The 16724-nt window shown below is 32.8% G+C and overlaps 3 protein-coding genes across 5 annotated transcripts; 1 reads left to right on the forward strand and 2 right to left on the reverse strand.

Moving 5' to 3' along the window:
• The first annotated feature begins 2332 nt into the window (after window positions 1–2332).
• Window positions 2333–6402, forward strand: LOC141672803 (D-ribulose kinase). Of its 2 annotated transcripts, none has more exons than XM_074479480.1 (9): window positions 2333–2475; window positions 2726–2961; window positions 3187–3326; window positions 3420–3678; window positions 3781–3913; window positions 4224–4312; window positions 4645–4922; window positions 5546–5615; window positions 6054–6402. In XM_074479480.1, the coding sequence occupies exons 1-9, from the start codon at window positions 2409–2411 to the stop codon at window positions 6255–6257; spliced, it is 1476 nt and encodes a 491-aa protein (XP_074335581.1). In that variant the 5' UTR covers window positions 2333–2408; the 3' UTR covers window positions 6258–6402. The 2 variants fall into 2 exon arrangements, with proteins under 2 accessions (XP_074335581.1, XP_074335582.1); XM_074479481.1 differs by having other exon boundaries at window positions 3426–3678.
• A 726-nt stretch (window positions 6403–7128) lies between these two features.
• Window positions 7129–9195, reverse strand: LOC141672448 (uncharacterized). The gene is made up of 3 exons (XM_074479053.1): window positions 8416–9195; window positions 8143–8331; window positions 7129–7678 (listed from the first exon to the last, which is right to left on the reverse strand). The coding sequence occupies exons 1-3, from the start codon at window positions 8797–8799 to the stop codon at window positions 7658–7660; spliced, it is 594 nt and encodes a 197-aa protein (XP_074335154.1). The 5' UTR covers window positions 8800–9195; the 3' UTR covers window positions 7129–7657.
• Window positions 9196–13727: 4532 nt separating this feature from the next.
• LOC141671949 (uncharacterized) lies at window positions 13728–16381 on the reverse strand. 2 transcript variants are annotated; one of them, XM_074478408.1, is made up of 4 exons: window positions 16238–16381; window positions 15457–16161; window positions 15165–15353; window positions 13728–14008 (listed from the first exon to the last, which is right to left on the reverse strand). In XM_074478408.1, the coding sequence occupies exons 2-4, from the start codon at window positions 16135–16137 to the stop codon at window positions 13997–13999; spliced, it is 882 nt and encodes a 293-aa protein (XP_074334509.1). In that variant the 5' UTR covers window positions 16138–16161; window positions 16238–16381; the 3' UTR covers window positions 13728–13996. The 2 variants fall into 2 exon arrangements, with proteins under 2 accessions (XP_074334509.1, XP_074334508.1); XM_074478407.1 differs by having other exon boundaries at window positions 15457–16378.
• Window positions 16382–16724: the final 343 nt, after the last annotated feature.

A 16724-nucleotide genomic window follows, 5' to 3' on the forward strand; every position in this document is an offset into this window, starting at 1 on the left:
GAAGAAGAAGATGAAATCATCAAGAAGGAAGATTAATGAAGCATTATGAGCTGATGAACTAGAATTAACCTCTGGCATTGCTCAAGTTAAAGAAGCAATTCAAGATGAAGAGTAAAGTCTGATATTCACTGAAGCAAGATTGAATATGCATAGTTGATTCCTGCATTTAGATAGTTTTGACATCATCAATTGGAACTTGTTCATATTTCTATAATGAACAAGTTGGGGAAGATTGTTAGGAGCAATTGATGATATCAAGCAGAAACTATCAGAAGTTCATATCAGAACTTACATCAACGGATGATGATGACATCGACGGATAAGGATATCGATGGATGATGATGTCAACGGATGATGAAATTAGTATTTGTCACATCGGTTGATCTTCGATAAGGAAAAGAAAATAGGAACTAAAGGCGGTGAAGGACTTTATCTCATAAGCATTGTACAGGTTTCCTTGTTGTTAATAGAATAGGATTCCTTATATATTGTGTAGTTGTGCTCTATATAAAGCACATATTAGGTTTATGCTATATGCATTGCAACATTGTTATATCTTTCGCATAACCTAGCAGCTCTCAAGGATATTTGTTCATTCTTTCGAGAGAGTAAATATGTAATAAGTTTTTATCAGTTAATATAAAAACTGTTGATTATGTTGAAACTTTGTCGAATTGATTGTATTAACTGTATTCACCCCCCCCCCCCCGCTACAGTTGATTAAGGGCCTAACATAAAATATTCCATATCAATTGTCATGTCATTTTGTACAAATTTTTTGTACAAAATTATGTACACCAGCACCGATCTTACCAAAAATCTCTCATTAAGTAATAGGGTTAAATATCAAAGTGGTCACTCAACTGAATGTCATATATCTGTTTAATCATCAAACTTAACGGGGTATCATTTAGATCACTAAATTCATAATGAATACTCTCTTTGTCCCGTTGAGTTCTATACATTTACTATTTGCACGTATTTCGAGACTTCTATAAAGTATAGTTTCATAATATTTTTTTAATTTTTTTGAATTAAAATTTAAACATAAAACTTTTATTCAAAAAATATTTTTAAAACTATTATGAAGTTATGCTTTAAAGCAGTATTGAAAAGCGTGCCAAAAAGTAATGTATAGAATTTAATGGGACAGAGGAAATATCAAACAGATACCTTAAAATATGTGCTCAGGAATTAAAATTTATTTTATGGAGTTCTAAACATTTTTCTTAAATCCTATTATAACCAAATGAAAAGTTATGAATTCATAGTATTTTAGATGATTTTGTGAGATTTTTAAAAATTTATCTACTAAATATTTTTATTTAAATAAAGAAAATGATTATAAAATTAAAAATAAATAGTAGATAATTTTTTTAAAAAAAATACTATATTATATAAAATACTAGAATTTATACATTTTCATTTGTTTGTAATAGGATTTAAGAAAAATATATAAAATTTCATGAAATAATTTTTAAATCTTGAACACATATTTTGAGGTATATGTTTGATATTTATTATGACTTTAGTGATTCAAATGATACCTCGTTAAGTTTGATGATTAAACTTATATATGACTTTCAGTTGAGTGAACACTCCGATATTTAACCCTTTTAACTAGTGTTTTAAAAATCGGCCGACTAATCAGAGTTCGGACGAGTCCCGTTTTGATTAATCATTAATCGGGTCAAAGTACAGTTTTTTAAAAAATCGGTCAAAAGTCGGGCAGTTCGGGAAAAATCGGTCGAATCGGTCAAAGTTTAAAAATAAAAAAAAAATAAGAAAAATTATAGTTTCTTAAAAATAATAATTAATATTTAACATTTAATTATTAATATTATTTATTAATATATTAATATATTGACTATTTTACATACAGAAACTATCGTATACTCTTAAATCCCTAAATCCTCTCCACAAATTCATATTTGAATTACTGACAAATTTCAACACTCAACTCGTTTGTCCAATTGATTCACAATCTTAAGGTATTCTAAATTTATTCAATAATGATTACATCTTTCATATTTCTATTGTTTTGTTCTATCCTCACTCTATTTATTTTAAATCTAAAGGTTTGAACTACTAAATAGTAATTTTTTAACTATGAAAATCTTGAATTAATGATATATAATTTCATTTTTATAAATCTTATAAAAGATCTTAAATAAAATTATTTATTATTATTTATTAAATAAATTACTTCCAATTAATACTCCGATTAATCACCGATTATCCGATTAATCAGTGAAAGGTCCTTTACGAAAAATTCCGATTTAAGCTTTTTAGAAAACTCCTTTTTAACTATAATAATACTACTACCCGACGTCGTTGAGGATCATCTTTTCATCTCTCTATCCTGGAAGCAGCAGTTTGTGTTGCAAAATATACAAGGTTGAGAGACAATGGTAGCTTTACTTCACCACTTTACATCGTCCCACCTACTTTTCCGACACCAATTCGGCTTTTCAAGTACATCTTCTATCTCTATTTCTTGCAACATTTATGTACATACAGAGATGCACGAACACAATAGTAGTTCATGTAAATCATTGTGCTCATTACTTACTTTGTGCTCATTAAATAAAGATGATTATTAGAAGCTTTTAAATAAAGATGAACTCTTACTTTGTGCTCATTAAATATTAATATCTGTAAATTTTAAAGTTGCAACTTCAACGAAATTTGGTTCATTTAACAAGATGATTTTAAATGTTTGTAGACTGTAATACCAACAAGTTGATTCAGGGAGGTGGAATTTTGCGGAGTGTTGATAATACGAAACATATAAGAATGCGTCCTGTTGTTGGTAGTAAAGCGAATGAAAATGTTAGTCTTGTTGATGGGAGAAGGCTTTATCTTGGAATGGATTTTGGTACATCTGGAGCTAGGTATACCCTCATTGACAAGGATGGGATTATACACGCGGAACGGAAGCGGGAGTACCCAAACTACATGGTAATTTCTTAGTGTACTTATTCATCATTAGTACACTTACATCATGAAATAAGTTTCAAACAATGTCAATGTCTCAACTCCAAGTGCCTTTTAGTAAGTTAGCTAAGGTAAAATCTTAAAATGTTTCGGGATGTTAAGCTATCTGCCTTTCAACTTTGAAATAGTTATGCATTATGCATATATTGATTTTACATAAATTTAGACACTGTTTTTATTGTTAGAAAGAGCAAGGGCGTCATGGATTGTGTTCATTCCTGGAAATTGACACTTTATCAACTTCTTGAAGACATTCCAAACGAATTTCGAGCACTAATTGCTTCCATTTCAATCGACGGAACTTCTTCAACTACTATGATAATAGACAGGTGCTCCAAATTAGTTAAAGGTGTGGAGTACAGTGATTTTTGACCTGTCAGCTTCATAAATTGCGACTCTTAAATTATTTATCTATTTGTAAGTTGCAGCACAACCGGAGAGCCATTATCTAGGCCTTTCTTGTATAATGAAAGTTGTCCTGATGCTGTCTCGGCAGTAACATCTATTGCTCCTGTAAACCACACAGTCTGTTCTAGTACTTCTACTCTATGCAAGCTTGTATCGTGGTGGAAATCTTATGAATCAAGTAAAGAATCTGCAGTTCTCTTACATCAAGCAGATTGGTTATTGTGGCTTCTTCATGGCAAGCTTGGAGTTTCAGATTACAATAATGCTTTGAAGGTAGTATTTCAATATATCTTTTGCATTTAATTTTTTTTTGTTCTTTCTACTGTTCAATTGTGACTGGTGCCATTAAACATTTATATATCTATGACATAGTAGGTTGGTTATGACCCTGAGCTTGAATCATATCCGCCATGGCTGCTCTCTCAGGAATATTCATATGTTTTACCTTCTGTCCAAGCCCCAGGAACTTTCGTAAGTTTGGTCAAAGAAGATATTAGAACAAGATATGGTATGGTTCTTAGTAATAATTAGACTTCTCCTCATCTCAATTTTATTCCAGTATTACAAATTCATGCTGGGAATATCCTGTAAAGATTTCAGTTTGGCAGGATGTAGTGAACACAACTTGCAGCTAATATGGTTGCATGCTTCTAGTGTACTTGGTGACTGTATACTAGGAAACCTTTTAAATTCTCTTCGTTTATCGATCTTTATTCTCTATTTTAATGTAAAACATATGTAGTCCACTCCTACTTGCATATCAAACTTTTACTGATAGATTTCAGACGCTTGAACTTCACACCTTTTTTTTCTTGCAGGGTTACCAAAGGACTGTGCTATCTGCACTGGTACTACTGACAGTATTGCTGCATTTCTTGCGGCACGTGCTACTCAAACAGGAAAATCTGTGAGACATCTATTTAAATAGTTTAAGAGATCCTTTGTCCATTAGCGAAAAAGATGTATGTATCACCAATTTACCTTATCGTGCGAGAGTCAAATTAATTTCTGTACCAGAAGCCATGCTATGTACTTCCTGCTGTCGCTTGCTATTGCAAATGATTTAATAACATCATGAAACCTATAATGGTTTTCCCGCTCTAAAACAAACAAGATTTGAAATTGACTGTTAATAGATGTGGTCATACAAGTTTTCTATGTTATTTTGCATTCTTAAACATTCTATACCTTAAGTTTCTACAAGCACTCTGTAATCTAATATAAATATATGATAATTAGGTAACGTCTCTGGGTTCAACACTTGCTATCAAACTCCTAAGCACTAATAGAATAGACGATGCACGGTATGGGGTATATAGCCATCGGCTTGATGATAAATGGCTTGTCGGAGGTGCTTCAAATACAGGAGGAGCAGTCCTCAAGCAAATATTTACCGACAAGCAGCTGAAGAATTTAAGCGAGCAGATTGATCCAATGCAAGCTTCCCCATTAGACTACTATCCTCTCCAAACAGTTGGAGAGAGATTTCCTGTAGCAGACCCAAAGTTGGCTCCCAGGTACGCATTTAGTCAATTGAGTTAGAGGTTAAAGTGAATTGTTCCACTTGGTCTCAATTGCTGATAGTTTGTGTGAAGCTCAGTGTTTCTTCTACAGAAAAATTTACAGCAAGAAAAAAATTTACAGCAAGTACAATAATCTATAGAACTTAACTTCAAATCACGAACAAAATTTGCTATCCGTTGGACGTATTTCGCCTTAATGTATAGTGTGCAATAAGTTCTGCTCTCACCTTCAGGATAAGATGAGGCCATACATCAGTTTTTTTCTGGACCAACATTTTAAATGATAGTTCTCCTTATCATGAAAGTCTGCACACCTGTACATCATATATGTAATTTTTAACAAGTCTTTTTTTGTTGTTTCATTAATATTATGCAACCATATGAACGTTTATATGTGGCATGCATAATTCATAAGGGTCTTCTACATGCCCATTGCCATAAATGTAATTTCAACAAGTCCTTGTGTTGTTTCATTAACATTATGCAACTATATGAACGTTTATATGTGGCATGCATAATTCAGAAGGGCTTCTACATGCCCAATGTTCTTGTGTTTCTATGAGTGAAGACACTATTATACTTTGACCCTGTGACTAATGATTTGTTTTTTTTGGCAGGTTAACTCCCCGTCCAGAAAGTGATGTGGACTACTTGCATGGAATTTTAGAATCTATTGCACGCATAGAGGTACATATAACTACAATATTGCATTAGCACTTTATTGTTTGGTGTTTAATATATTGTGTTCTCATCCTGGGAAAACTAAACATATTTCAAGTGGTATCGGAAAACTTCTGTTTATTTGTTCAACATACCAAGCAACCTATATCTTCTGATAAATCATTAATCCATTCAATTGTATATAATTAAATAATTTAAGATGTTTCTATGAGTTATAATATCTAAGCCTGCACATTATAAGAATACAAAGATCCTGTTATGTAACTATGTAGAGACATGATATCTGATAATTAAAGCATGCAGGATATGCATAGTTTTAGCATGGATATCTTGGAACATAGTTCGAATTCCACATATTTCAACAGATTTGTACAAGATTAAAGTTATTCTTTCTGTTATCTTAGGATAATTAAATTTATAATGACTCTGTTTCGGTGTTGATAGGGAGAGGGTTATAAATTGTTGACGGATTTAGGGGCAACCCAAGTTGAAGAAGTGTTCACAGCAGGAGGTGGTGCACAAAATGAAACGTGGACAAAGATAAGGGAACGGATACTAGGTTTGCCAGTGAGTCGAGCACAACAAACAGAGGCTGCATATGGAGCTGCACTCTTGGCATTAAAAGGTGTACAATATGATGCAAGATAGTTGGAAGAAGAAAGATAGATATCTTTGGCAGCAATGGTGGTCAGCTGTTGTATATGAAAGTCGTATCTATCATAACAATAAGAAACTGACACTTTATCCATCAGCACAGGCTTAGCTAGATCAAATTCTAATTTTCTCTGCTGCTCGTTAGTCTCTTCCTTATACTGCTTTTAACTGAAATATGAAAGTTGCTCTCCGATCTCACTATGTATACCTCCACCTAAATTTGTTTATTAATAATACACAGAAAATGTGTTCAACTAACCGTGGTAGAGATGTGTGCAAGATAATTGTTACGATATCACGTACTTAAAATATTTGAAATTAAGTATCCGGCTTTCTCTTCTCATCTCATCAATTAAGATTAACTGACAGATAATCATGTAAGCCTGCTTGGAAGTTGGAAGAGTTAAAATACATACATGTTTATGGAAATTTTCTTCAAATTTACAATTTGAATAAAAATTTACGTGATGATACAACGCGATAAACGTTTGCCTCTTGGCTCCAGTTCTGGATCAATTTGAGGTGACAGAAACCCAATCAAGAAGTTCAGGAGATGGATTCCAAGACCACAACTAATAAAGTTGAACCCTTACTCATAATAACAAAACAACACATCAAGAAATGCTTATACTGCAATTACAAACTATCTACACTACTTGGCTCTCTGCATATGTTGCCTATTACGAGTGACCAGATCTTTTTACCATTAATTAAAGAACAAAAAAACATCAGAATACACAAGCATCTCTGCAATCATGATAAAAAAGTTGTATTTTTGGTAAATTTCCTTTAAAAAAAATTAAAATAACCTGGCAGCAATTTAGAACCAGAAATTGGATATGTTTTATAATGAGAACTTGCTTCAACAGTGAAACAAGCAGAACAATGGGTCAATAACTTCCAGCACAACAATGACTAAATTCAGCAAGAGGGAAAAAAAGAAAGTCATACAATAGCAACTTCCTTACATTCAGAAACTGGTTGTACAACCCGGAGGATTAACAAGTGTCACTGTTTGTGAGCATGTGAGATCTGCAACTTGGTCACCATAATTCCTGAAGCAATTTATCTACTTTATAAGTATCTTAGTATTGACAAGTTTGAAAGACAACATAATATCAACATAGGGCACCAGTACTGGTGCCCAAACGTACATCACGGATTTGGGAATTTCATGCAATTCAAATAATATGGCTGATTGGCTCAAAAACTGATCATTACAAGGATGAGTTCAACAAGATCCTGGAATTCTGGCTACATTGCTTAGAAACAGATTAGAACATAGCCGCCGTTAATCAAGAAAGGAGCATGACAACTACTTTCATAACATTCCTTCAGAACAATGGAGACCCCAAGTGACACTCTTCTTTTAAAGATCTACGCGCTCCGAGAAATTATTTTTGTCGTTCCACAGCCTGTCCATCAACAAATACAAGTATTTACAAAAGAAAGTTACATATATAACGAAAGACAGAGGATTCCAAATTTTGCCTTCAAGTTAATAGCAATGTACACTTGGTTCATGAACAAAAAACTTGGGACGCTAATAATATAGTTTTTTTTTAAAATTGATTGACTGTGAATATTCATTGCATACAAAAACGACAACAGACTTGAGTAGCCATAAAATTTAAGGTCCCCCGCAGGTACTTCCATAAGTTTATGCAGTGTAAATTGACGTACCAAAAGCACTTCTATCAATAAGTATATATAAACAGTCCAATACAGGACGGGCGGAAAGTAAGCATATTCAAATGAATATAGTATATTTATTTAAACATGATTTTTGTTGAGCTACTAACAACAATCTTATACAATACTTTATCTTGCAAATACGATGTTTGATGAGAATGTAAACAACTGTATATGTATATTAGACCTTTCGGAGTTTGGCCAACACTGAATCTTCAAATGCCTGGAATCCAGCACCAACAAGATTATTTAATTCTGGAGTTCTAGATTCAATGGGTTTCTGAGCACTTGAAAAGGTGGGAGCGACGTCTGGCTGAAGAGGCACTACTGAAAGAGGATTTGGAAGATCCCCAAGGACACTCCTGATTGCTGTAACCTGTCAAAAGGAAAAACAGAATCAACAATCAAAACTGCTTACCACAATAAAAGCAATCCATAGGGTGTTAAATATTAAAATTACCACAGGATATTTTGAAGCCATTACTACAAAAGCCGACCCTTTCTTCGTAGACGAGCTTCTAATGACCACGTCTTCAACCTCACCAAACTCCCGAAATAACTCTCTTAATCTTTGTGCAGTATAATCCTCACCGCGAATCCTATTCCAAGATACTTTTAAATCCAAACCACCACCCTGACTACCTGAGCTACTAGTTATTTTTGCATTGGCAATCTCTTCCTTTACGAAATCATCTAGCATTACTTCTTTTTTAGCATTCACAGCACGTATTCTCGCGACCTCCTCGTTAAATTTCTTTAAAATCCTTTCCTCCTCATCTGTATCCTTTCCCCTAGACTCCGACGCAAGCGCAGCCCTCTCTCTTTCCTCAAGAACATTCATCATCTTCCTACGCTTAGAACTATGCTGCGATTGACGCAGTGCCCTTTCTCGTTTAACACGAAGCAAATCATCGAAAGCAAGTCTAGCCTTTTCGTCCTAAGAATCTCATAAGAAGCATTAAGCTTCTGGAAATTGTCATGGGCATTCGGGTCATTGGGTCTCTTGTCAGGATGTAATACTAAAGATTTGGAACGATAAGCTTTTCCAATTTGTTGTTGAGATAATTTAGAGCCTTGTTCACCGCTAGGTAAGCCCAAAATAGCATAATGATCTAGTTCAACATCCATAATCTTTGTTCTAATTGTTCAAATATATTCAATTCAAACATATAAGATAGAAAACAGAAATTACCGGCAACGGAACGGAGGCCAATTGTCAATCAAGGAAACTAGGGTTAACCTCCAGGTGTTTATTTACCCTGGGATAAAAGAGATCAGACAATTTGCGGTTTTCTAAATCGGGTCGGATTTAGAGATGTACAAAAAATCCGGGTCCGAAAATATGGCCCGACCCGATCCGGTCAAAGCCGGTCAAGCCCGGACCGGTTGTGCTTCGGGTCTCGACAGGGCCCTATATTTTTAGGCAAGGCCCGGCCCGGTTAAAAGACAGGGCTTCGGCCCGGCCCGATTAAAAGCCCGAAAAAGCCCGGTTATAATCTGATTATTCTAATATATTTTCTTATATATTTATAAATTCACATTTACTATAAATATAAATAATACTTTAAACACATATATATTTACATATTTGTGATTACTAATATTATTTATATACTTCGTTGCATAAATAATGAAAATTGTTATCAATATTTGGATATCATTGTTATCATAACAATGATAAAACATATTATTCTATAAACATGTTTATTTTTTGTCGAATTTAAATGTTTTCAACGAAATAATGTTTTCATAAAATATTCCATGTAAACTAATACATTTTTACGATGATCTAGTTGCTAACACATGTATTCTTCACAATCTCTAATAATACTCGATCCGATTTAAATTAGAAAAAAACCCAGCCCAATCCGATCCGGCCCGAAAAAAACCTGGTTAGGCCCGCCTCGAGGGCCCAAACGGGCTCTGATATTTCCAGAAAGCCCGGTCCGGTCAAAGTCAAAGCCCGAAAAGTCCGGCCCGGTCAAAGTCCGGGCTTTTTAAGGTCCGGTCAAAACCCGACCTGGTGGTCCTTTTGTGCATCTCTAGTCGGATTAGAGTTTTTTATTCGAAAATTTGGACTTGGTTTTATTTTGAAAAAATGATTATTTCAAATTTGGGGAGCACTCGGGGATTTAATCTGATATAATTTTTTAAATTTTGACCTCATACTTTAACTTTATTTCATTATACATATATAAAAACTTGGAACTTAATTTTCAACTCGGCGAAGACATGTAGTTACGAGTACTCGGAGTATTCGGGGAGTACTTGGAAAAAGTACTCGGTTAAAAACTCGGATAATAAAATATTAGTTTTTAATTTTAATATTTATTTAAATTAAAGTATTATATAAATAAATGATGTATAAGATAATCAATTATATATTCAAGTATCTCGAAATAATACTCGATATAAAACTCGAAATTTTAAATGACATGTAACTTTTATTTAGTAGGAATTTAATTTATAATATTTTATAAATGAATTGAAATATAATTAATTATTATTTTCTTATTTTGACTAGCCTTTTACAATTATTTTAACATTAAAAATACTTAAAAGTTGTATTTATTTGTTACAAACTGGTACCCACTTGCTAGTTTTTTTTGGGGAATATTATTCTTTTTTTCAAAAAATTTCTTCTAAAACCGAATTTTTTCCAAGTAATTCGAGTTTTACCCGAGTTTGACTCGAGTCAAAATAAAAAACCGAGTTACGGCCGAGTACACTTAAACTGGATCGGAAATAACTCCGACTACTCGTCCGGGTACTCCAGAATTTTAGAACACTGATAATATGATAGTTTATAATTCGTGTGACGCACAAATTCTACTTTAATATTTTATGAATTTTTAATTTAAATTAAATTAAATTTTTTAATATATTACATTATTAATCTGAATTGAATTGGTAGTGTGTTTTATTCTAAAAGGCTAATTGAAATTGGGTATTATGTACCTCAGGATGTTCTTATGTAGTAGCATGAGATTATAACACTTTCTTGTATAAATGAACTGGGTAAATTTATAAATTCAGAATAAAAAAAATGATATTTACAAAAATATCATTAAAAATATATAGAAGAACCTTATAACCTTATGTGAGTTGCGTGAGATCATCCTCATGCCTGTTTTGCTCAATTGAAATATTGACAAAAAAATCCCATATTCCTAATATTAAGAGTGTATTTCGAACCGAACCGGCTCGAACTCGACTCGGGCTCGACTCGATAAATGGGCTCGGTTCGACTCAAACTCGTTTTCGAGATCGAAAATATTTTCGGACTCGATAAAAAAGTCTAGTTGAGTTTTTTAAGCTCGATTCTAACTCGACTCGAAAAACTTAAACTCGAACTCAATTATTTTTTTTTCTATTTTAAAAATATTCATGTGTTTGATAATATATTTTTCATCCAATTATCTATTAATATTAATTTTACAAACTAATTTTCTAGGTTTTGTATATTTACAAGTATTATTATGTTAGAATTATAAATCGTATTAACTCCCGTTATTAAATATTTTATGAAAAAAATCAATATTAATTAGTCGGAGTACACAATATATGCTATATAAATTTAAACATAAATTAAAAAAATTATAATTTATTTGTTGTTATCAAAATAAATTATATTAACTTTCGTAATTGAATTTTAGTTTCTTCACTTAATAATACAACTTCTCAAATGGTTATTTTGGCCTTTTGACGATCAAATCACATTGGCTTATTTAAACTAATTATGTGTAGGATATAATACTCAAATAATTATATTTATATATAGTGATAAACAATACGAAAGAGAGACTTTTACATACTTAAATTAAAATATTTAACTAATATTAATATTATTATCATTAGTGAAATGTACGTATATGATTTCTCAATTATCACTTTTCTCAATTATCATTTCAGTTAATCTTTCGACTAGTCGATGTATCAATCACTTGGTTAAATTCGATTCCTAATTTTTATATTCATATAGATTGATGATTAGACAATTATAGACTATAATAATTAAATTATAACATTGTCATATGCAAATTGCAATATTATTGTTAAATTATAAACTTAATTTGTAAGTCGTAGCCCGAATTGCTTTTCGTAACAAATCATACTATTAAATATAATTATAAATGATTTTGAATCTATGGTGCATGTATTCAAAAAGCAAAAATCACATATGTTCACGATAAAAAATCACATTTTTTATTGCTACTATATATTATATATTTTCGTATATTATTTAAAATGTATAGTAAATAATGAAAATAAAATGAACCTCTAAAATATTTATGAATATTAGAATATTGTTTAATTGATTGGAAAAAAGTCGAGCACTGAAAATATTAAGTATTTTATTCTAAGATTTTACTGTTTCATATTAAATGAATAAAAAAAAGATATTTTTAGGTTGAATTTGAAATTAATATAGTGGAATCAAATATTTTCGTGAAATCGAAATTAAAACTCGAAAATTCGAATTTGGGAAACTCGACTCGAAAACTCGGTAAACATGAACTCGTTAAACATGAATAAGCTTGAAAACTCGATAAAAACTCGAAAACTCTATAGAAAAAACTCCAGAACTCAATTTTAGGAAGCACAAATTTGACTCTGGCTCGAATTTCCGTAATCAATAACGAATATTTGCAGTTTGCACCGTTGCGACCAATCCATTCGCATTTAATTTGGTTCTACGCTGCCGGCCGGGGAACTTAATAAGCAACACCACCATGTGTAGAGCACATCATTTCTAACGTCTACAGTTAAATTTTTTTAAAGTAATAGGATTGGTACCGAAAAAAATATTACTTTAGCGAGTTTATTACTTTATCAGGAGTAAATATACACCGTGTCCATTATATTGGGACCGAAAAAAAATATTATTTAAACAAAGTTATTACTTTAACGATTATTACTTAATCGAGGTTCAACAATATCTAGTAAATCAAAAACACAAGAAATATAATATCTAGCTCTTTAAACAGGGCCTTTTCGCCAAAACAATTTTAATTGAGATTTAGACATTGCTTTGAAACTCAAAATGAAAAGCAAATAAGAAGAGAGAAAATGAACAAAGTGAGAGAAGTATAAATTTATCAGAATCTTTTGTGAGCAACATTAGAACCATTCGAAAGTTCAAGTTCTGGATCGACAAGAGGTACAAGTTCAGGAGATAGATCCCAAGACCATAACTAATAACGTAGAACCCCTTAATTATATTTACAACACAGCACACAAATAAATGCCAAAACTGCAATTACAACCTATCTACACTACTCAGCTCTCTGCATATATAGCCTATTATGAATGACCAGATATATAGCCTATTATGAATGACCAGATCGTTTTACCATTAGGTTAAAAAAAACATCAGGAAACACAAGCATCTGCATTCATGATAAAACAATTTGGCGGCAATTTAGACCAGAAATGTGATATATGTTTTATAATGAGAACTTGCTTCAATAGTGAAACAAGCAGAATAACAAGTCAATAACTTCCGGCAGAACAATGACTCTAAATTCGGCAATGAACAAGAAAAATTCACACAATCACAACTTCCTTGCAAAAGTTCAGAAACTGATGTACAACCCGGAGGAGTAACAAGTTTCAGTGTTTGTGAGCGTCTCCAACAGACTCAAGAACCGCAACTTGTTTACCATCATTCCTGAAGCAATTAATCTTCTTTATCAGTATCTTAGTATTGACAAGTTTGAAAGACAAAATAATATCAACATACAGCATAAGTGATTGTGCCCAAAACGTACAGGATTTGGGAATTTCATGCAATTCATATAATATGGCTGATTTGCTGAAAGGACTTGAATTCGCCCTGCAGCACTTGTCGCTCAAAAAACTGATGATTACAAGGATTAAGTTATACAAGACCATGGAATTCTGGTTATATTGCTCAAAAACAAACTAGAAACATAGCCGCTGTTAATCAAGAAAGGAGAATGACAACTTCTTAGATAACATTCCTTCAGAACTATGGAGACCCCGAGTGACATTCTTCTAGATCTACGTGCTCCAAGAAATCACCTTTTTGCCTGTCCATCACAAAATACAAGTTATTTTTACAAAACAAGGTTACATGTGTAAGAAGTGACAGACAGGCATACAAACTTCGCTTCAAATTGTAGCCATGAAAACTTAGTGCATGAACAATAAACTAGGTGACTATAATAACATAGATTTTTTTAAAATTGATTGACAGTGAACTACATATAAGAGCAAGTTCAACAAACTAGCTGTTCTTGGTCTTAAATTGAAATTTAAGGAAATAGAACAGCTCAAACACTATCTTAGTAGTTCCTTAAACCACTAATAATATGATTCGACTACTTAATTTTAAGTAACCATACCCTCTTTTAAGGTATGTCCTACCTAATATTTTAGAATATAATACACACCTTCTCTCTCTCTCTCTCTCTCTCTCTTATATATATATATATATTCTATTTTAGTTGAAAAAGGACACTTTCAGTAATATAATAATCCCTCCGTCCCTCCCATTTGTTTACATTTGGGTTGGGCACAAAAATTAAAAAAAAATGATAAAGTAGTGGATGAAAGTTACAAAAGTGAGTAAAGTAGTGGGACCGATTAATATTGTATGTATAAAGTGGGTACATCGGAGAGAATTAGTGGATGTAGTTACTTTTTATATTATGAAAAGTTTACTATTTTTGGGAATTTTTGAAATGTAAACAATTGGAAGGGACATCCCAAAAAGGAAAGTGTAAACAAATGGAAGGGACAGAGAAAGTATAGAATAAGGATTGATATAAGGATCATTATTTGAGACAATATTACTTATCTATATTCTAAGTACTACGAACTAAATTTTTATATTATTTATAAGGAATGAATTAAGAGTTTGTTAAACTTGCTCTAAAAAGAATGTAATTAGTCAACAGAATTGGGGCAAGTAGCCATAAAAATCAAGGGCCACGAGGCATATTATTTGAGGAGCTACTTCCATAAGTTTATGCAGTGTACAATGAAATACCAAAAACACTTCTAGCAAGAAGTGTCTAAAAACGGTCCAATATAGGACGGGTGGTAAGTAAGCATATTCACATGCATATAGTGCATTTATTTAAACAAGAATTTTTCTAAGATACTGACAGTAATCTCATATAATACTTAATCTTGCAAGTAAAATGTTTGACCAAAAAAGTAAACTTTAAATGTTTATTAGACCTTTCGTAGTTTCGCCAACACTGAATCTTCGAATGCCTGAAATCCAGCGCCAACAAGATTACTTAAATCTGGAGTATTAGATTCCACGGGTTCCGGAGGACTTGTAAAAGTGGGAGCTACAGGTGGCTGAAGAGGCACTACTAAAAGAGGATTCTGAAGATCCCCAAGGACAGTCCTGGTTGTTGTAACCTGCCAAGAGGAAAACACAATCAATATCAAAACCGCTTTACTAGCATAAAAAGCAATCAATACATATTCATAAATTAATAGTACCGGAATATAATAAACTCACCACAGCATCTTTTGAAGCCATTACAACAAGAGCCGATCCTTTCTTTCTACTCGAAGTTCTAATGACCACATCTTCAACCTCACCAAACTCCCGAAATAACTCCCTTAATCTTTCCGCACTATAATCCTCACCGCCAATTCTATCCCAAGTAACCTTAAGCACCCTTTCCTTATCCAAACCGCCACCATAACTACCCGAACTACTACTGTCTTTCCTCTTGGCATCCCCCTTCTTTCCCGATACATCAGGCATTCCTCCCCTATTAGCATTCATAGCACGTATTCTCGCAATCTCCTCCCTAAGTTTCCTGACAATCCTCTCCTCCTCATCTCTATCCTTCCCCCCAGACTCCGACGCAAACGCAGCCCTCTCTCTTTCCTCAAGATCACTCATCATCTTCCTACGCTTAGTACTATGTTGCGATTGACGCAGAGCCTTTTCGCGCTTAACACGAAGCAAATCATCGAAAGCAAGTCTACCCTTTTCGTCTTTAAGAATCTCGTAAGAAGTCTTGAGCTTCTGGAAATTCTCGTGAGCGTTGGGGTCATCGGGCCGTTTATCGGGATGCAAAACTAAAGATTTGGCAAAATAAGCCTTTTTAATTTCTTGTTGGGATAATTTAGAGCCTTGTTCGCCACTAGGTAAGCCCAGAACAGCGTAATGATCTATCTCAATATCCATATCTTAAAAACCCCTAATTTTCAACTACAATTACAATTACAATTCAATTAAACCAAAAGGTGCGGTTTTGCAAGTAGAAATAATTCACAGGGAAACTTACCAGGAGCTTAAAGAACGAGAATTGAACTGAGTGGCGCTGAAACAATAACAGCCTAGCGTATAGGAGGATGAGATAAAAAGAATTGGAGCAGAAAATAAGGGTTTTTTCTAAACCGGGTTTGATTTAATAGGTTTAGGATTCGGCTGGGCCATTTCAATTTGTTCGTGACTACAATTTGGGTCGGAGTAAAAATAATAATATAGACCTTTTTTGAAAAATAGCAGGTGTAAAATCATTTTCGTTAACATATAATACAATACATTATGTATAATAATGTGTGGTACTAATTTATAATGTATTCCTTATATACTGTAACACATGAAAAGAAAATATTATAATATATTTTTGTTAATTTTGAATTTTACGGTTTTAATTAACAAAATTTAGTACCAACGGGTTTTGCATTTTAAAGAACTCGGGTCGACCCAAAAATTAATTTTAGGTTCGAGTTCTAAATCTAGAAATGCTCATTCATGCAATAAAGTGT

This window comes from Apium graveolens, chromosome 7 (assembly GCF_009905375.1).
Source record: "Apium graveolens cultivar Ventura chromosome 7, ASM990537v1, whole genome shotgun sequence".
Classification (NCBI taxonomy): domain Eukaryota; kingdom Viridiplantae; phylum Streptophyta; class Magnoliopsida; order Apiales; family Apiaceae; genus Apium; species Apium graveolens.